At 49.4% G+C, this 21968-nt stretch overlaps 1 protein-coding gene across 2 annotated transcripts in view; it reads right to left on the reverse strand.

Moving 5' to 3' along the window:
• The window catches only part of LOC135184092 (gamma-aminobutyric acid receptor subunit beta-4), an 83555-nt gene that overhangs the window by 7932 nt on the left and 53655 nt on the right, over positions 1-21968 (reverse strand). For both annotated transcript variants that reach the window (XM_064159607.1, XM_064159606.1), the window contains exons 4-5: positions 21108-21328; positions 3634-3716 (exon numbers count right to left, since the gene is read on the reverse strand). In XM_064159607.1, the coding sequence (XP_064015677.1) occupies positions 3634-3716; positions 21108-21328 (304 nt within the window). The remainder of the gene's footprint in view (positions 1-3633; positions 3717-21107; positions 21329-21968) is intronic.

Consider the following 21968-nt stretch of genomic DNA (forward strand, 5'->3'; position numbering starts at 1 on the left):
GGAGGTCCCCCAGCGATTTCTACCTGGTGCTTCTGCTCTGCAGAAGTGCACCCAGCCTGTAAACAAGTCACCTCTCCACCTCCTCTGCAGTAAACAATCCAGACTGAGCTATTGAGGTTTCTCTCACTGCAAAACATCTGCTCTAGCCCCTGAGCTGCTTTTTAGCATCTTTTCTCAATGTCTTCTGATTCCTCAACTTCCTTTCCACATTTTGAAAGTCAGATAGAGAGAGAATCCCTTTCCCCATCTCACAAGTGACATACTCAGAGGCTGGTCAGTTCCCTACTCTGACTCATGACTCTCCTGGTTTATATAAGCAAGCCTCCAGCCCTTTTTTTGTCCAAGCCCTGCTAGGAAACCTCCAGCAGTGGTGCCTGATATGGTAATCCCTTCGTCATTTCCCTGGTGGATACCCATGCAGATACCAATCCTTCAAGATGGTAGCCTGGCCCACACTCCCTCATCCAGGCATAGACCTCCACTTTTAGCTGTATTCAGCTGCATTCTGGATGCATTTAAATTGGGAGGCATTCAAATGTGCAGTGAGCAAGCCATGCAGACTGCGATCTTCATCATCCACAAATTTAACAGCAGTGACTTCAAATTTACTTCCTGATCAGCAATGAAAATGTCAAATTACAGTAACTAATTTTAGGAGATCTCACCGTTAACTAGCTCTATTCCATTTATTCACAGTGTCACAGTATCATCAAGGTTGGAAGAGACCTCACAGATCATCAAGTCCAACCCTTTACCACAGAGCTCAAGGCCAGACCATGGCACCAAGTGCCACGTCCAGTCCTGCCTTGAACAGCTCCAGGGACGGCGACTCCACCACCTCCCCGGGCAGCCCATTCCAGTGTCCAATGACTCTCTCAGGGAAGAACTTTCTCCTCACCTCCAGCCTAAATTTCCCCTGGTGTAGCCTGAGGCTGTGTCCTCTCGTTCTGGTGCTGGCCACCTGAGAGAAGAGAGCAACCTCCTCCTGGCCACAACCTCCCCTCAGGTAGTTGCAGACAGCAATAAGGTCTCCCCTGAGCCTCCTCTTCTCCAGGCTAACCAATCCCAGCTCCCTCAGCCTCTCCTCGTAGGGCTGTGCTCAAGGCCTCTCCCCAGCCTCGTTGCCCTTCTCTGGACACGCTCAAGCATCTCAGTGTCCCTCCTAAACTGGGGGGCCCAGAACTGAACACAGCACTCAAGGTGTGGTCTAACCAGTGCAGAGTACAGGGGCAGAATGACCTCCCTGCTCCTGCTGACCACACCATTCCTGATGCAGGCCAGGATGCCACTGGCTCTCTTGGCCACCTGGGCACACTGCTGGCTCATGTTCAGGTGGGTATCAATCAGCACCCCCAGATCCCTCTCTGTTTGGCTGCTCTCAGCCACTCTGACCCCAGCCTGTATCTCTGCATGGGGTTGTTGTGGCCAAAGTGCAGCACCCTGCACTTGGAGCTATTGAACCCCATCCCATTGGACTCTGCCCATCTGTCCAGGCAGTCAAGGTCCCACTGCAGAGCCCTTCTGCCCTCCAACCCAGCCACATCTGCCCCCCTATGACCTGTTGGTATTGGGTACCAATTTGGGAGGTTTGCTGGGGTGTTTTTATTTCATGATGTCATGATGCAAAATGTAAATCAAACACAGGTGTGTTTTTTTTCTTCAGGAAGCCATCTTTTAAAGTGAATTCTAAAGGGAAAGGTTTTTCAGTCTAAAAATAAATGCCTCACTTTGATTCCTGGCTTTAAAAAGAAAATCAAATTTCCATTTGCCTTTAAAAAGAACAAGGAATTTCACAAAGGCAAGTCATTTCAACCTGAAATATCATAAAGTATTGATATGATGTCTTGAAATGTCAGATTAAGAGCCTGTTTGCTGCCTGCTTCACCAGGTTTTTGTTGAAGCCTGGCACAGAGCTAGGCAGTGCTGAGGGTTATTTTGGGGATGGAGGGATGGGCTCAACAGCCAGTGCCAGCTCTGGTTTATCTCCTTCAGGTAAGCACTCTGAGCTGCTGTTGGGAAGGAGACCCCAGCTGCCTGCTGCTGCTTCAGAAAACCAGCAGCCCTGACCCCCAAAGAGGCTATTTCAGTAGTCTGTTTTCTTTGTTTGGTTTTTACATATTTACTTTAAGCCAGACATAAGCCAGACCTGCTATGCCAGAGTTCTGTGGACTTGGAAGCACACAAAATAGAGCCCTGCAGCTTCTGAATGGGAGAATGTGTGAAAGACAAAGTTTCTGTTGAAGGAAACAAGGGACATAGAACTGCTTGATAGAGTCCAGCACAGAGCCACAAAGATGATTAAGGGAATGGAACTTCTCTCTTACAAGGAGAGCCTGAGGGAGCTGGGGCTGTGCTGCTGGGAGAGGAGGAGACTGAGAGGTGATCTCCTCCGTGTTTATGAATATGTGCAGGGTGAGTGCCAGGAAGGTGGAGCCAGGTTCTGCTGGGTGATGCCTGACGGCAGGACAAGGGGCAATGGGTGGAAGCTGAGGCATAGAAAGTTTCATGTAAACATGGGATAGGTTGGACTGGATGATCTTGGAGGTCTCTTCCAACCTAGTTGATTCTATGATTCTATGAGGAGGAATTTTTTCACTGTGAGGGTGACAGAACACTGGAACAGGCTGCCCAGGGTGGGTGTGGAGTCTCTCTCTCTGGAGATATTCAAAACCAGCCTGAATGAGTTCCTGTATGATGTGGTATAGGTGATCCTGCTCTGGGAGAGGGGGTGGTGTGGAGGAGTTTTGGAGGTCCCTTCCAGCCCCTGACCTTCCATGATTCTGTGTGCACCTTAGAACTATTGTGACCTCAGCTAACAAATCAGCTTGACGTGTCCCATTAAGAACAAAATGGGGAACTGTGGGTGATTCTCTGCCTTCTGTTTTCTTGGTTGTACCATGAACTAGTCTCAGAATGCTAAGGAGTGCCAGAACTGACATGTCATTAGTGCCTCCAGCAGCACCTAATTTGCATCCCATTACCCACCACGCCAAGCGGTGCAACGGCTGCGCATGCCAAGCAAGCCCAGTGGTGAGTGGGAAGAGGGCTCCCAGGCACAGGCAGGGCTGGTGAGGAGGCATGGTGCCTTCCAACTCTGGATGCACTGGGATCTTTCTTGGGAAAAAAAACAATTCTCTAATAATCACCACAGAAGCTGCATCATCATTACTGTGAGATCTGCTGCTCTGGACCGCTCCTGTGGGGATACTGCAGTGCATTTTGATGAGGGAAAGCTTGGACTATCTCTGCCAGTCTGGTAGGAGTCAAGGGAAGATCTGGGCAAGGAAGGACTGCAGGAGGGCTCTGGTCCCAGCACCTGCACATAGTGGGGCAAGCCAAGAATGAGATAGGTTCCCAGGGCTTTCTTAAAGTTAAAGGAGGCTTTCACCACCCTCCTGAGGTTGAAAGTGTTTTCAATGCCCAGCTTGCTGCTAGAGCTCTGTTTTTCTGGGCATTCCACCCATGAAGTCTCCTCAGGCTGGAGCTTGGATGAGGGAGTCTTGCCCTGTCCCAGGGGACATCCTGCAGGAGGTAGCACTCCTCGGACACATCCTATAAGCAGGAAGCTGTAAGTGGGGTGGGTGGCATTGGGGTGGCACAATGTGGCAGAGAGAGGGCATTTGGCATACGCACAGCTCTCGATCTCCAGTGTGCAGTTCTGCTGGTCCAGGGGGTACCTCCGCAGGTCCATCATACAAGCAGCTGTGGTGGTGATCCTGAAGGGGAAAGTAGGAAAAAAAAAAGAGTCAGTTATGTGTCTTTTCAAGAAAGAAAGGAAGGAAGAAAGGAAGAAAAGGAGAACTGAAAAGCAGATGTGAAAGTGAGGCAGCATTTGGGGCCGCTGTTTCCCTGGAAACCAGGGAGATCCGTGGTGGGAGGTGTGTGAGGCGGGGGGCTGGCTGCGGCTCACCCTCCACTGCATGGCTTAAACCCTTCGTGACTCACGTCAGCAAGGCAGTGTCTCTATTAACAGGGTGGGAAGGGATTTGTGTTCCTTCTCTGTTGCTCCCTTGAGAGAGACAAAGAAACTGACAGTAGGCAGAGCTATGGGCAGGGGGAGAAGAGGAGAGGCATGTCAGTTCCTAAGAGAGAGACAGCCAACACATGTCCATAAAAGCAGATGTATCGATTAAATTGCCCTAAAATGACCTATGGAGAAGAACAACTGATCACATTGCCAACTCCCTCTTCTCTTGCCTTGTTCTAGTGACCCTACTTGCAGACCTTCATCCATCTATGCCCCCTCCATTACACCTGCTCTGACATTGCCAAATCCGAAAGCCCAGACCCCACCAGTGGGGCCCTTCTGCTTCTGCAAGCTCATGGCTTTGATAGCAAGTCTTTTATACAACCAATTCCATGATCAAGATTCATACAAGGTTGGGGAGGGGGTGGGTGCATCCCCCCAGAAATTAAATATGTGGAGAGAATGAGGGCTGGTGTTGCTTTGGGGTGTCAGAGCAGAGGATGCAGAGCAGCACTGCAGATATCTGCAGTGGAGTTCACATGAGGGAATGAGAAGGGTTTGTGTGCTTTACCTGTTGTACATGAAGGAGAATTGCCTTCCAGGATGGGGAGTTTTGGGGTGGGATAAATAAGGGAAGAGAGCATAAATCAGGGACAGAGCAAATCAACAGCTAACTTGCCAGCCTGGCAGTGCTGCTCTGGAGTTAACAGTCTGCCCTTATTTCTCAAATATATTGCTCCCCTCACCCTTGAATGCAGTTTTCTTCCTGTGCTATGTATGTGTGCAGAGTGCTGAAGAGGGGGAAGAGATTGGTGCATTCCCCTCCTCTTTTTTTTTCAATTAACCATCTGGAAGGCATTAATCAAGCTACACATTTTTTACTATGTAGGCATAACCAGTGAACTGTTAACGAGAAAGCTTTATCTTCTGAGCCCTGTGGCCTGGGAAACAGAAAAGAAAGGCAAGGAAAAAAAAAAAAGAAAAACAAGAAAACAGAGAGGATGAGATGGCAAACCAGGAAAAAAAAAGAGAGAGAGAGAAAAACATCAATGAAGGAAAAGAGACCAGAAAGGGAGAGAGAATAGATAAAGCTGGAGATAAAATGGGAAGGGGATGGGGGGAGAAGGTGGTTGGGTAAGCACCTGTGGGAGAGGGCTCCCCCAGTGTGGGTATAGGGGTGGGGGCTGTAGCAGGGCAGGCAAGCAGCTCTGCATTGCTGCTGGCTCTTTAAGAAATCTCGTGTGCTAAATTTATCTCTCTGCTGTCTGTGAAGACTGTTTGTAGGAGATGAAGCCTTGAGGAGAGCCTTCGCCACTGCCTGCTGTGCTATAAATAGATCCAAAGAGACGGAGGGAATTTATATATATCCTCACTGGGTCTAGATACAACACTGCAAATGCCCTCTCCCTGAGCAGGGGGCCCAAGCGAGCTCCTAACCCTTCCATCTGTAATGTGGATGGGGTGGAGGAGAAAGTTCAGAGGGGAGGAAGAACGACAGGACAGGAGCCACTTAAAAATTATCACCATGACTTTGGGATTGTGTCTGTGCTGCTTTTACAGCCTCCCAGGTTTGCATCTCTAGGATGGCTGCTGGAAAAGAAACACTTCTCCTACCCTAATCCTCTTGGACCAGGGTAGCTGGGCACAGCAAGGCTTTGGTGGAGGAACAGATCTGAAGCACATCTGGAAGGAGCTACAGCTTGCCAGGAAAGCTGGAAGTGGCAGGTACAGAGTCCATCCCGGCCAGGCATTGAGAGCAAAGAGTCATGCATGGGTATGACTCATCCCCCTATGCCGCACACAGCATATACTGTGTGCATTATACTGCATCCATGGGAAACAGCAGCTACAAATACTTCTGCCTTTTTCCCCTGAAGATGCAAAAATGTATTAAATGAAAATTTTCCACCCCATTTGTGGGGCCCTGGGGGCTAAAACCTTTCCACAGACTCCTTTCCAAAGTTGCAACCTGGCCACAAAAAGGACATCCAGGAGAAGATTTCCCTGGTTCGAGAGGGACTTTCTTGCCTCTCGACAGGATTTGCTTGACACCTGCAGTGCTGGTTGGAAATGCAGAGCATGACATAGTGAGCTATGGCTACCAGGCTCCATGCGCCAAACCCTGCTCCCATTAGCAGCCGGCATAAATCCAGAGCCACGCCAGTGATTTCTGCAAGATCACACCAATTTATGTGAGCAGAGATTTACAGCAGGGCAGAATTTAGCCCTGTTCCTTCAAAAAGAAGAGGACCTCAGGTAGGGCAGAAAGGAGAAGAACAAGATTAAGATGGCATCTGTCCTCAAAAGCCAGATAATTTCTCTTTCCTTCCAACTAAAGGGCAGTTGTAGCCACACCACATAGTTCAGTATCTTCCAGAGATGCTGCAGCTGTCTGCAGTTCCCAGACTCCTGATGATCTCTCCATGTAACACTGCTCGAGCAGGTGAGAATTTGGGCCATGTAAGACTGAAGGTTTTGTTCTGTTTTCAGAGCAGAGGTAGCACAGCCACATGTGGCTGTCCTGGGCTTGTAGCCACCTGCTCTCCTGGCGCATTTCAGCTGCAGTGCCATACCCATAGTGAGGTGTAGCCAGCAAGCCCAGGGACATCAGCACTGCAGGGCTACCTGCATGTAGTGCAGCTGCAGTATAACGAGAGTAAGGGGACAGCTGGTCTAGGGCATCAGGTTCAGCTCAGGTCCTAGCTCTGAGCATCCCAAACCCTCCTAAACCAGCTCTACTTGGTATGAAGCAGAGAGAAGGTATTGCTTAAATCTTTAGAGCTCAGATCTCCAAAAGCATCCTGGACACAGGTTTCCCCTTGCCATGCTTGAACTCCATGGGTGACCTTCAGCATCACACCCCCATCACTGCTTTTCAGAGAACCTGCTACTGTTGGTGAAATCTCCTCTTGTGGCCTCTGTGACTTGTGACTGACTCAACATTCCTTTATTCCTATAGAAACCAAGACATTTCTCAGGCTCCTTTGGTTGCTGTGTACTATGGGCAGGTGGCACTCACAAAGGCATGAGAGTTCCTCTTACCTCTTGCAACCAAAGGGGAATGAGAGCAAAAGTCAGGCATTTCAGCAACCATGTGGGGTCACAGCATACACCATCTATAGTCCAGAAGGCTTTCACGAGTGTTAACATTCCACCTTGATATGCTCTGAGCTGTTATATGAAGAGATGTGCTTGCTTGGCACATAGAAGACACCATGGGGAGTGAGGATGAGAGGCAGGAAAACAGATAGTGCAGGACAGGAGGCCACCAGGGTAAAGGAACAGAGGAGAAGGATCAGGGGAAGCAAGGGGTAAAGCAGCTTGGGGAAGGAGAGCTGGAGAAGAACAAGAGGTTAAAAGACAGAAAGCAGAGGAGGAGTGGATACTCACTCTGTGAGCAAGATGAGGAGACAGATAACAAACCATCGCCCTGTAAACAGCTCTAGACAGAGCGAGCTGCCTCCAGGAGATGCAACCGAAGTGAAAGGGAACAGGGAGCGCGGGGGCCAGAGGGAACGCCAGGGAAGGATGCCACCTTCCCCGTGGCGTTAGCAAGAGGCGCTGGCGCACGGCCAGCCTGCATCTTCTCCCTCCCCCTCATTCTCTCCCGTTTCTCTACCCACCTCCCTTCCCTTTTAGATTCAGAAATTTGTGTGGTGTGAAATCTCATCTGCTTTGACGGCGATTCACAGAGACACTGCCCATCAGAGGGGAGAGGCTCGCCTGCGCCGTGCACCCTGCGCTCAATGAGCAGCGCCGCTCCCTCCAGCAGCCCAGCCTGGCCAAAGCCACCACCCTCCAACTCCAAGCTGCCCTTTCTCCCCTTAATCTCTACCCACTCCATGGGCCTCCAGGTCAGCCCCCTTGCTTGTCACAGCCTTTATGCCTCCTTCCCCCACTCCCCCCTCGGCCAAAAAAAACAAACAAACAGGCAGTGATGCCTTTGCCCTAATAATTTCTCCTGAGGTCTGCAGGCACTTGTGCTACCCAACAACCAAGTCCTCCCTGCCTTGCTGCTCTGCTGTACAGCTGGCAGGCAGACACAGTTCATCTGAGGGAAGACAGGGTTGTGGAGAAAATACCATACATCTAATACAAGTGGAAAAGGAAGATGCATTCACGAGATGCTGAGCAACTCTGGCAAGCTGTGGGCTGACGAGATCCCCTTCTCTATCAGCAAGCAGTGGATGCAAGCAGAAGCCAAAGTTACAGGGATATCTCATTCTGGAATGCATCCTTCTATCCCAGGAGAGGCAGGAACCATCTCCAGCAGAGCAGCCACAAAGCTCTAAGTCATGCAGGGTGAGTGCTAGGTCTCTGTTACAATGAGGGAGGCTCTGGCCACCTGAAGTTTGTATCAACAAAGTAGATGCTGGCTCGGGGAAGGTGACGAAATCTGATCCTGCTGTCTTTCCCCTGCTCCCTGCTTTGCATGCTAAATCCGGCAGCAGCAGAGGACTTTGCCACCACGGCTGCAGCTCAGAAGGGAATGCTCAAGTTTCTGTCAACCCTCAGTCTTCAACGAGCATTTCAATTCTCTGCCTTGAACACCACCAACTATTCCATTACCCTTCTGATCCTCCTCCTCACTATTTATCAATGGCTTCTTCTGTCTTACGTAGAGTTATTATGTAAGTTCACACTGGGCAGCTTAGAGCTCCAATCTAACATTAAAATTCGACATGGCTGAATGCCTTCTTCCCATCTCCTCCCTATCCTCTCCATGGCTGTCCCCAAGGTAGCTGCCCCTTCAGCTCCTGCCTCGGTCCAAATTCCCTCAACAAAACTTGCGCCCTGACTGCCCTCAGCTGCTCATTCATCCTCTACATCATCTCCAGTGTGTCAGGAGAACCAAATTTGCCATCTAGAAGTGTAACAGGAAAAACTTACTTCCTCAAAATACCATCTGATTTCAAAAGGACCAACCCCAGACTCTAAGGAGGACTGGGTGTGTGAGAGGGGAAGGCTCTTACCCTTGAGAGGTTTCTAAAGCTCATCCTTATAAAATAAGCTACTGCGTTGTCTGCACCATAACTGAGTGAATACCAGCAAACCAGGCATGCCTGGCACTGGTTCCTGGGGACAGTGTCAAAGGGTACAGAACACTTTGGCTACACTGACATTCTCACTCTCCAGAAAGAGTTTGGTCCTACACAAAATGTTAGTTGAGAATGGTCACCAGCCTCTGCTGTGCTCTCACTGGGAGATGGCCAAGTGACTGTTCATGGAGACAGATAAAACACAGGAAACAAATTGACTGTGTGAGCCACTCATGTTTAGTGCTCTTTAACATTCCCTGATACCTTTGACCTTAACAGAATGCTGCCTAATATCCAGCATGGATGAGAACAGGAGCAGTAGAGCACAGACACCCCCACCAGTGCCTTCCTAATTCAAAGGGAGACAGAGTCAGTGGCTCAGGCACTGAACTGTGTTTTGAAGTTATGGATTCAGTGTCATTATGCAGGGACTAACACAAACTCTGTCAGAGGAAAAGACAATCAACATTCCTAAAAGTTTTTAAAGTTGCTGGTTGCAACTTCTTGGATTTCAGATCTCCTGAAAAGCTGAAGACCATAGAATCATAGAATTATAGAATCATAGAATCAACCAGGTTGGAAGAGACCTCCAAGGTCATCCAGTCCAACCTAGCACCCAGCCCTAGCCAGTGCACTAAGTGCCTCATCCAGGCTTTCCTTGAAGACCTCAAGGGACGGTGCCTCCACCACCTCCCTGGGCAGCCCATTCCAATGCCAATCACTCTCTCTGGGAAGAACTTCCTCCTAACATCCAGCCTAGACCTACCCTGGCACAACTTGAGACTGTGTCCCCTTGTTCTATTGCTGGTTGCCTGGCAGAAGAGGCCACCCCCCACCTGGCTACAATGCCCCTTCAGGTAGTTGTAGACAGCAATGAGCTCTGTCCTGAGCCTCCTCTTCTCCAGGCTGCACACCCCCAGCTCCCTCAGCCTCTCCTCATAGGGTTTGTGCTCCAGGCCCCTCAGCAGCTTTGTTGCCCTTCTCTGGACATGTTCCAGCACCTCAACATCTCTCTTGAATTGAGGGGCCCAGAACTGGACACAGCACTCAAGGTGTGGTCTGACCAGTGCTGAGTACAGGGGCAGAATAACCTCCCTTGTCCTACTGGCCACACTGTTCCTGATGCAGGCCAGGATGCCATTGGCTCTCTTGCCCACCTGGGCACACTGCTGCCTCATCTTCAGCTACTATCTACCAGTACCCCCAGGTCCCTTTCCTCCTGGCTGCTCTCCAGCTACTCAGTCCCCAGCCTGTAGTGCTGCTTGGGGTTGTTGTGGCCAAAGTGCAGAACTCTGCACTTGGCCTTGCTCAATCTCATCCCATTGGCCTCTGCCCACCCATCCAACCTGTCCAGGTCCCTCTGCAGGGCTCTCCTACCTTCCAACAGATCAACACCTGCTCCTAGCTTGGTGTCATCTGCAAACTCACTGATGCTGGACTCAATCCCCTCATCCAGATCATCAATAAAGACATTGAACAGGACTGTGCCCAGCACTGACCCCTGGGGCACACCACCAGTGACAGCTGCCAACTGGCTGTGGCACCATTCACCACCACTCTCTGGGCTCTGCCATCCAGCCAGTTCCTGATCCAGCACGGAGTGAATCTGTCCAAGCCATGAGCTGCCAGCTTGGCTAGGAGCTTCTTGTGGCAGACAGTGTCCTTCCATCTCCAGGACTCCTAAAGCTCACACCAGTTTGCAGTAACAAAGACACAGAATGGATGGAAGCAGCTCAGGTTTTGCAGGACTTGTGCAGACTTGCCTCATGGGACAAGCTAGACCCAGAAGGGAATTCTGGTGACTAAGAGTAGAGAGAGAAGCAAAATTGCTGTTTTGCTGAACTTGGGGGGAAAAAAAAAATCAAAATTGAATTTTTACTCTGTGCATTCTCAGTCAGTCATAAAACCATGCTGGCAAATGTCACCTTCTGCCTGGCAGTAAGCACAAACTTTGAAGGGCCTGGAGGGATTTATAAACCCGTGGTGAATTTTGCCATTCTTTTAACACAGCCTGATCTTCACAAACTCCTGGAGGTCACATTAGAACTGAGAGCAATATGGAATATTCTCCCCTTGTGTCTGCTTGCCTAAAACTGACTCCATAAGCCTTGGCACAATCCTGATAAGGTCACTCTGTTTCCAAAAGCATCTGTGCTTGCATAGGCATCCTTTGATAAATAACAGTGTGCACTGCACTCAGATAGGAGAGGGAAAAAGCCAACCCTCTTTAAAACTAGTACTCAGACTACAACTCATCTAAATCAGCTGATTTTCTACCCTTAGAGAATGCAAAATAGAGTTGCCATAGCTGCAAGGTTTTCCCTTTTTTGCCTCTTTATTCTACTGCAAATGCTCTGTGCACCTGGCAAGTTGTCAGTTGGACTGGGGGACAAGAGAGGCCCGAGTGAAACGTGTTTGAAAGGAGATTGGTTTGTTGAAGTTGCTTCAGACAACAGCAGTCTGGATTTAATGGAGCAGGAGGCCTCTTCCTTCAATGGTATCAGGCTAGGATGAAGTTAGTAAACCAGTAACCTATGACTTAAACCTGTGGGGTTTGGCAAAGAATAGACAGGGTCTAGGAATGGACTCAGACTAGTGGCTGGGCTAGGATGAACAGGCAGACTACGAGGTGCTGCCAGGGTGAGCTCCCAGTGATCTGTTAGGAACCAGTGGTAATCATCTCTTTGTGGATACTCCTTGACCTCTATTTTGGCTAATAAATGAGTCAGGTTTATAGGAGAGGTAGCACAGGCAGCAATGCCAGCCAGGCCCTGATGATGCTTGCCTCTGTTCTTGCAACATTAAGCATGGAGAAGCAGCTCTAGCTTGCTGCTTTATCCTGTTTCAGTGAGTTCCAATTTCTTCCACAGCTTCTGAGGTAATGCTGAAATTCCATATTATTAAACTTCTTAAAGTATTTCCAGCTAAGTTCCTCCTCCCAACCCTAGGAGGCAAAAATGCAGAAGTCCTTAACCTCACCTAGGGAGCTGAGCTCCTAATTATGTTCTCATTTCCTCTCACTCTCCTAACGAACTCTTCTCCCACCCACACATCTGTGTGCTAAGGAGCTGGCCCAGAGCAGAGCCCTGTGGTGGGAGCAGCACAAGGCTGCAGGACTAGCTCCAAGGGGCTGGCTAGATGGACATGAACCTCTTTCACTCAAACTGCCAAAAGAGAGACTTCTGTAGTCTTTGCCTCCTCTGTGGAGGGAGCAGGAAAAGCTACTAGAAATGAAGTAGAGCCTGAATCATCTCTCACTGTTCCAGAGAAACTTCTCTAAGGGAGGGAAAAGGAAGCCAAAATTGCAGATTTCTTCCCTTCTGGCTTGTGAAATGGGAGATGAAAATTGCTCAGTTGTCTTAGTACAGAAAAAAATGCCTCTGTCTTAGCCCACCAGGTCATATTCTCTGCAGAAAATTGAGTAATACCCATGGAGAGAACAAGAACTTGGTTGAAAACAGAAGGATTTAAATTAGGAGAAACCTTTCCATCAGCTGGAAAACCCAATAACCCCAAGCTGGGACCTGAGAAATGTAATACAGACAAGGCTGGATCATAATCAAGAGGCACATTGGAGCTGAGAACTATGAAGAAGTCCTCAAGATGAGCTCAAGCAGAGCCCCATCTGTGGGATCAGGCAGAACCCTAGGGTAGCATGAAGGACTCTGACAGTGTGGCTGGTGCTGGAAGGGTAAGATGTTTGACATACATCTGTTAACCTGTGCTGTCTCCCTTTGTAAGGAGAGCTAAAGGTGCTGCTCTAGGTGCTGCCTTGCCCAGGAATGAGGCTTGGCTTAAAAGTGTGCCAGCAGAAGCTTGATGACATGTGGGGGCTGACACTCCCCAGGAGCTGTTAGGTTTCAGGGAGCAGCTGACCGATGAGGACTTACCCTGTGAAAAGGCAGCAATTAAGTGCTGCCAAAGCAGATACTTCACACTTCTACCAGTTTAAAACTGAAAAATTTGAGTCATAGAATCAATCAATTAGAGTCATAGAATCAAGCAAGTTAGAAGAGACCTCCAAGCTCATCCAGTCCAACCTAGCACCCAGCTCGAGACAATCAACTAGACCATGGCACTAAGTGCCTCAGCCAGGCTTGGCTGCAACACCTCCAGGGACAGCGACTCCACCACCTCCCTGGGCAGCCCATTCCAATGCCACTCACTCTCTCTGCCAACAACTTCCCCCATGACATCCAGCCTAGACCTTCCCTGGCACAACTTGAGACTGTGTCCCCTCGTTCTGTTGCTGGTTGCCTGGCAGAACAGACCAACCCTCACCTGGCTACAGCCTCCCTTCAGGTAGTTGTAGACAGCAATGAAGTCTGTCCTGAGCCTTCTCTTCTTCAGGCTAAACAACCTCAGCTCCCTCAGTCTCCCCTCACTTGGCTGTGCTCCAGGCCTCTCACCAGCTTCATCACCTTCCTCTGGATACGTTCTGGTATCTCAGTATCTCTCTTGAATTGAGGAGCCCAGAACTGGACACAGCACTCAAGGTGTGGCCTGACCAGTGCTGAGTACAGAGGCAGAATAACCTCCCTTGTCCTACTCTGCCCTCTCCATCTAACTGTCTTACTGTCTTAGAGTTGTGCCTGAGGGGTTTATTTTGCAGGGGAAGGGGCTCCTGGCATTGGACAATTCTTCCTCCTGGCATTGGACAATTCTTCCTCTCTTCCTTTAAACCCTGACCAGGTATTTACACTGATGGAGGCAGCAGGGGTCTGCTTCCCCAGAGGAGCACTCAAGAAAGTAGGGCTGAGAGCTCCACTATGCCTTGACACCTTTTTACATGTCTGGACTGCCTCATCTGCAAACACATCTCGTTGCAGTGACTATCATGGGTAGGAATAAAACCCCCCACAAAGCACATGCACATGCTCCCCACCACCACTACCACCTTCGCAGGAGGAGATCCCTCATTCTCTCTGCACAGGCTTTAGTCTCTGTCATCAAATTCCTCTGCAGTTGCTCAGTTTACACTGCCTGGGCTCTTTGCCAGCCAGGCATTGCATCTTGTTTGCTGTCCATCCAGCTTCCTGCCTGCCTCCCAGCATCCCACCCCTGTGAAGCTCAGGAATGCAGTCTGGGCTCCTCAGAGCACCTGTTTTGCTGGAATTCAGTTCTGTCTCTAATTAAAATGAAATCAGATAGCTACAAGATTTCCCCAAAGGATGTGTTAAAGCTGGTTTCAAACACAATTTCAGATTATCAGATGAGACTTTCAGCATTGTAACAGTTGCTTCTATCTTTAGGTCTTTGAAAACAGCAAAATACTGGTGACATCAGCATTTGCCAAGTGTCAACTTGCTTCACTACCAAATGGGTGCTGCATGGTCTAGAAAAGGAAATAAAAATCTCAGCTCATAATGTACAGCTTATATGTGTGAGAATGTAAAGCTTATTGAATAGTGGGGCAGAGGTGGAGTAGACAATCTCTGGAGGGCCAGAGAAAGCCTCTGATGATTCTCTGTTACCCTGACATCACCAGTGGCAGTAAACCAGCCTGAAATACTGAAGGAAATACTGACATAGGTGAAAACCTCCCTACATAAAATTAGGAATGAAACATTATGAAACCTTCACATTCTCTGAAAGGTTCAAAGGAAAACTTGCACCTTAAACTTTTGCTTAAAATGTGATGAAACCAATGTCATTTCTGACAAAAAGTCATGAGGAGAAACAAATATATATTGAATTCAACCAGTGCTATCCAGTTCTTCCTCACTATTTTATCTGGCCTGCTCCACTTCTCTAGAGCTAATTGCTTTGGCTTTGTGAGTAGCTCCTTTAAGCCTCTCTCCACACTACAGAATTTCCACATCAGTTTAGCACTTTGATGCTGTGTGTCACAGGTGACCAGCCCCTGTGCTTCACAGTCACTTTTAATCCCTGCAAGGTGTCTGGGGGGCAGGCAGGTTCAGGAACCATCACAACCATCACACCAGTTTACACATCCTAAAAACCCCTTCAGCGCTGCCAGTTTGCATGCTCACATGCTGCTTTGTGTTTGCAGAGATAAGAGTGCTCTCTGAGCTGGATCTGGGTTTCAGAACCCTCTTTGGCCTTCTGAGATTCATGGCATCTGCTAACTGGCTGGGGAAGGTGGGGAAGGTATGCAACAGCAGTCCTGACTCCAGCCCTGCAGCAGCCCAGCATCACCACCCCGGCACAGCCCACTGCTGTTTATGCATTCCTTTTGTTGGAGACCTGGCAACCAGCTTTTAATCTGAGCCCAGTGGGAATTAATTTTGGAGTAAGCTTCTATACTGAACGCTTCCCCAGGATGCAGCTATATTACATCTGCTGCATTCCCTTTATCCATTAATTTGCTAATTCTATCAAAACCAAGCATATGCTTTTCCGACACACAGCTCTCACAATGGAATGTAGTGGAAGAAGAAAAGGCTTCATTTACTCAGGCAAAAAAAAGTTATCTGAAGCCTGATCTTGTTCTCACTGAAGTCAGAAACAAAATACCCATTGACTTCTCTGTGAGCTAACTCGGACCTTGGGGTCTGAGCCAGAGCTTGAGCCTGATCCTGCCAGTCACTTGAATGCTCCTGAAGGCAGGGGCCTGCCAGGGTGTCATCCTTCCTAGTCTCTGACATCAGAGACTGCTGGAAAGAAAAATTACTGTTGTGCCACAAATAGTATGATTGAGTCACTTTGCTACAGCTCAAAGGAGGGGGACGTTACTGGTGAGGAGGTAGCAGGAGAAAAGAGCAGAGTTGTGGTACCTTGCTAGGGGGAGCATAAACAGGCAATCAAAAGAAAAGAAACAGAAATTGCCTTCTTTGGCCTTCTTTCATCAGGGCAACATTATTGTATGAATACTTCCAGAAAATGCAGGAGAAGACAAGAACAGGCTTCAAAGTACTAGGAGGACCTCTGCTTTTCTTCCTGTTTGCAACACAAAAGTGGGTGCCTTTTTACAATGGTAAGAGGAGCACAGGTGAATACTCGATGCCTGTTTTCTTACACCTGCTGTGCAGGTGGTGATGCCTTTTGGAACAGGACCACTGATATTTGCACCTGCAAAACTGGACCTAGCATGTCTGCTCTCAACAGAGTCACAGGTGTGATCTCAGAAAGCAGTCCTGAGGAAATTATTGTCCATACTACTATGAATAATGCTAGAGGAGCTTCAAGCATGCAGGGCACCTAGCTTGTCCCCAGAAACTCCAGTGCTTTCAGGGTAGTAGAAACCAGCCACCATGACCTGAGGTACAGTTGGAGAACAGGAGTTGCATCTGCTCCATGCTTTGTTTTTGCAGTTGCTATTTTCTCCAGGGGCAAGAGAGCAGCTTCCAGGAAAACCAGCCAAAAGTTAAAACAACACAGGCAGCTCTTTCCTATGGCCCTGGAAATAAGAGGGGCAAACAGCTGTCATTTTCTTTCTTCTGGCCTGGATGCAGTTTTCCTCATCTCATCCCTTTATACAGGTCGTGTGAGGGAGCTGAGTTCCCTTCCTCACTGCTGGGCTCCATGGGAGAGGAAGGGAATGGATGGTTGAGAAGCTGCTTGCACAGTGTCGCAGCCCAGCTCAAGTGCAAACCCTTCAAGGGCTTCCATTGCCTGTCAGCTGTGCTGCTCATTAGTTGAGCTGATAAAAATATACTAACATTTCTTCTTCTTTTGCTGTGCAGGTGTGTGGAAAGACTTCCCACCAGCCTGGGGGAGGCAGCTCTATGCTCATGTGGGCTGGCTCAGCAGCACAGAGCAGCCTGAGCTTAACAGCACTCTTTGCCCTCCTCTTCCCAACAGGCTAAATTTCTGTCTGCAACCTACCCCTAGCCAAAGAGTTTTCTTGCTTAGCCTTCACTCTTGTTTAATATGATAAGGAAATCTGTGCTAGTCAGCTGTGGGAAGCCCAATAAGGACACTGGCCCAGGGTAGAGAAATGGATGTACTTGTCCCATGAAAGGAGAGGCAGAACTGGGACAGAGTCAGAAAGTTGAGTTTGTTACACTTTTTCCTGCCTCTGGGCCTGGAGCAAGAGGCATCCACTAACTGGAATGCAAACCCAGTACATACATCACCCCACGACCTGCATCCTGTCCTTCAGCACCAGCAGTGATTGCTGCTCTTTTGGTTGCCCAGGGCTCTGCCAGAGGGAAAGCACAAGGCACAGCCACCTTGCTGCCCTGGCAAAACGATGCCTTGTGCAGCTTCCTACTTTGCTGTGCTACAGCCAGCCCCACCCTACCCTACTCATAATAGCTCTGCTACTTAAAGAGGAGGGAAAAAATCATGGCAAGTCAGACCTTGCCACAAAACATGAAGCATCAGAGGAGCTGATACTGTAAATGGGAAGGGTGGGTGTACCCTCTTTGAAGGAGAAAGGTCCTTCCTCCCCCTTTGCTGTACTGGGATGTAAGCCCAGAGCTGCTATCACAGTCATTTGTGAATGTGGAGGCAGGTCTAAAAAGCCAGCTGTGAATTCTGGTAGTCAAAAAAAAGGGAGGTGGGGGTGAGGGGGAAGGCAAAAAAAGCACAACAGAAAAATCAAACTAGGAGAAAAGCTCAAAGCAGACAAATAGTTCTGAGAAAATCAGTGCCTAGATTTCAGCCACAGCATCCAAAACCTTCACTTGTATCTATAGCTGCACATTGCCTTTTTCATAGAATCATAGAATCAACCAGGTTGGAAGAGACCTCCAAGATCATCCAGTCCAACCTAGCACCCAGCCCTGTCCAATCAACCAGACCATGGCACCAAGTGCCTCATCCAGGCTTTGCTTGAACACCTCCAGAGACAGTGACTCCACCACCTCCCTGGGCAGCCCATTCCAATGCCAATCACTCTCTCTGACAACAACTTCCTCCTAACATCCAGCCTAGACCTCCCCTGGCACAACTTGAGACTGTGTCCCCTTGTTCTGTTGCTGGTTGCCTGGCAGAACAGACCAACCCTCACATGGCTACAGCCTCCCTCAGGTAGTTGTAGACAGCAATGAGGTCTGTCCTGAGCCTTCTCTTCTTCAGGCTAAAAAACCTCAGCTCCCTCAGTCTCCCCTCACTTGGCTGTGCTCCAGGTCTCTCACCAGCTTCATCACCCTTCTCTGGACATGTTTCAGTATCTCAGTATCTCTCTTGAATTGAGGAGCCCAGAACTGGACACAGTACTCAAGGTGTGCTGAGTACAGAGGCAGAATAACCTCCCTTGTCCTACTCTGCTCTCTCCATCTAACTTTCTTACTGTCTTAGAGTGGTGCCTGAGGGGGTTATTTTGCAGGAGAAGGGGCTCCTGGCATGGCTTCTGAAAGAAACTTCAAGGAGGTCCAAGTTGAACCCAACTCTTGTGAAGCTTGAACCAGCCAACACCTTTGCAATAACATATTGTTGAGAGGGAACCTCTTGGGGAATTTCCTTTTATTTTGGGGAGCTATTTTGTTTTGGAGAGAAGTGGGATAGGAGGAACAACCATGTGGACACCCAGGTCAATGAATAAGGAGACAGGAGGCATGATGGAGCAGCTGTTCCCCTTCGGTACATAGTGAAATGTCAGGCTGAGACCTTGCACCCTCAGAGATCAATGATGTGGCAGAATCCCATCTACAGCCCATGGAGGACCCCATGATGGAGCAGATGACCAATCCTAAGGGAGGCCATGACTCTGAGGGAGACCTGTGCTGGAGCATTCAGTTGTTGGGAGGATTGGGGTGTGCAGAAGGGACCCTCCTCTGGTGGGATGGGGAGAAAAACTACAAGATTCAAGGATTGAGACAAAGGAGAAGGTGAGCATGTTTGCCAGTTAGATAAGTTCATGGAGGACCATGTTGCTGCAGGGGAGGATTGTGAGGAGTTTTGCCCCAGAGGAGTAAGGAGTGACAGAAACAACATGGAACAGACAGGGATTGACTGCATTACTCATTCCCTGCCTGCCCTACACCACTGGGAAGGAAGGAGGTACCAGAGCTAAGACCAGAAAGAGGGGAGGGTGGGGCTGGTGGTGTATATCTGTAAGGTCTACCTGTATTTATCACTGTCCTTCACTGATTCAGTTGGTGAATTGGTAGTGGTTTTGTTTCAATTGAAGTGATATTTTCTTTATCCAAGTCTTGTCTGTCTCTTGCCTCTGATCACAACTGGCAACTTCCTCTCCTTTGTCCCAACCCTTGAATTTTGTATTTTCCACTCCCCATCCAACCAGAGGAGTGTAGAAGTGAGCTAATGGCTGATGGCCCTTTGATGCTGCCATGACACTTTCCTACCCCAGCATCTCCACATACTTAAATAACACAACAAGGCCAAAGCTTGCTCCATCCACTGCACACAGGCACAGCGTTTTCAAAGGCTGTGGGCCTGCCTAAGTTAATTTCACAGTCTCACAGTATCACCAAGGTTGGAAGAGACCTCACAGATCATCAAGTCCAACCCTTTAGCACAGAGCTCAAGGCCAGACCATGGCACCAAGTGCCACGTCCAGTCCTGCCTTGAACAGCTCCAGGGACGGCGACTCCACCACCTCCCCGGGCAGCCCATTCCAGTGTCCAATGACTCTCTCAGTGAAGAACTTTCTCCTCACCTCCAGCCTAAATCTCCCCTGGCACAGCCTGAGGCTGTGTCCTCTTGTTCTGGTGCTGGCCACCTGAGAGAAGAGAGCAACCTCCTCCTGGCCACAACCACCCCTCAGGTAGTTGTAGACAGCAATAAGGTCTGCCCTGAGCCTCCTCTTCTCCAGGCTAACCAATCCCAGCTCCCTCAGCCTCTCCTCGTAGGGCTGTGCTCAAGGCCTCTCCCCAGCCTCGTTGCCCTTCTCTGGACACGCTCAAGCATCTCAATGTCCCTCCTGAACTGGGGGGCCCAGAACTGAACACAGCACTCAAGGTGAGGTCTAACCAGTGCAGAGTACAGGGGCAGAATGACCTCCCTGCTCCTGCTGGCCACACCATTGCTGATGCAGGCCAGGATGCCACTGGCTCTCTTGGCCACCTGGGCACACTGCTGGCTCATGTTCAGGCAGGTATCAATCAGCACCCCCAGATCCCTCTCTGTTTGGCTGCTCTCAGCCACTCCGACCCCAGCCTGTAACTCTGCATGGGGTTGTTGTGGCCAAAGTGCAGCACCCTGCACTTGGAGCTATTGAACTCCACCCCCTTGGACTCTGCCCATCTGTCCAGGTGGTCAAGGTCCTGCTGCAGAGCCCTTCTGCCCTGCAACCCAGCCACATCTGCCCCCAGCTTGGTGTCATCTGCACACTTGCTGATGACTGACTCCATGCCTTCATCCAGATCATCTATGAAGATGTTAAAGAGGATGGGGCCCAGCACTGATCCCTGAGGGACACCACTAGTGACAGCTGCCAGCTGGATGTGGCACCATTCACCACCACTCTCTGGGCTCAGCCCTCCAGCCAGTTCCTAACCCAGCACAGAGTGTTGCCATCCAAGCCATGGGCTGACAGCTTAGCCAGCAGTCTGCTGTGGGGAACAGTGACAAAGGCCTTGCTACAGTCCAGACAGACCACATCCACAGGCCTCCCCACATCCACCAAGCAGTCACCTGATCATAGAAGGAGATCAGGTTGGAGAGGCAGGATCTGCCCTTCCTAAACCCATGCTGGCTGGACCTGAGCCCTTTGCCATCCCAGACAACACAAAAAGCCACCTCACTGCAGATTGTTCTCTTACTAGATACCAGCTTTTAAGCCTGGCTCTTCAGATTGCTCTGGGAAGGGACATCTTTTTAGCTGTACAAACCCACATCTTCTCTACCATACACAAAAACCACCAAAATGATTTGACTGATGCTCAGCTTTTAATAGGAAAGCAAAGGAGGCTCACCTCCACAGGCCCAACTTGAAGAAATGTCTAAGCAACTGAAAGTGAACGTTTCAAATGGCAGTGTTATGCAACGTGAATGACAGTGACCTGAAACACTCAGAGCAGACTATTCCCAGCTCCAACATTTGTCTATAGTAACACGGGCAACTTCAGAGACCCAAAGGAAACAGCCACTTCCAGATTGGAAAAGCACAAATACTTAGCACTCTGCAACACTTCAGTGTCTTTTGGGTTCAGAGTATCTCTGGAAATGGGGAGAGTTTAGATGAGATGCCATTCTCAGCCATAACCAACCAAGGTTTCCCTTGGGCTTACCTCAGGCCATACAAGACAGTCCCGTCAGGATGGAGCCGAATCATGCGGTTCTTCACCGTCACCCCGTGCAGAAAGGACTTCTTGTCGTTCAGGAAATAGGTGTCAGGCAGCCACAGCTGGTCAGCCACCCTGTTGTCCAGGGTTAGGTTGAGAGGAAGGTCGTTATATGCCAGGCGTTTGTCCCGCCAGCTCTGCTGGAAGTACATGGTGATGGTGTAGTCCTGGGGGAGAAACATGCAAGCATCAGCCTGGCTCCAGGGGAGGGATGTAACCAATGTCTCTTCACTACCACCCCTGTGGAAACCTTTGATGGGGCTGCAGCTTCTCTGGCACTCAAATATTTGTCTGCACCTCTGCCAGCTGGAGGAACTGTTCTTCGTTGTGGGAAAATGGAAACAAGCCTGAGCTCTCTAGGGGACAAAACGACTCCAGCCAAACAAAACTCATCTCACTCATGTTTTCTCAGCCTGCTTAGGCTTGGCTGCAAAGCTAGTAGAAGTCAGGGCTGTGATAGTACTAAAAGATGTCCACCAACAGTGGGCTACACCATGCAAAGACTTCAAGGGCTGATTTCCCAGTTAAGTCCCATAAAGGCCTCTGGACACAGCGCAGTCACACTCAGCCACTGCTCCCTACCACACAGTTGGTAAAAGTCAATTTTATACTCAGCAGAAACTCAGGAGATTCCCAAGGGCACATGGAGAATCTCACCTCGAGGCCAAGGTTTCAAAGTCAACCCAGGCCAGCCGTGACGAGCCATTAGCAGTTGCCTTGCTACATGAGCTGAGTTGGAAGCTTACTGTGATTCTTGGGAAGGGACATATGTGGAGCAAATCTGTCACCAGTGGAGCAGGATCTGCT

Source organism: Pogoniulus pusillus, chromosome 19, assembly GCF_015220805.1.
Source record: "Pogoniulus pusillus isolate bPogPus1 chromosome 19, bPogPus1.pri, whole genome shotgun sequence".
Lineage (NCBI taxonomy): Eukaryota > Metazoa > Chordata > Aves > Piciformes > Lybiidae > Pogoniulus > Pogoniulus pusillus.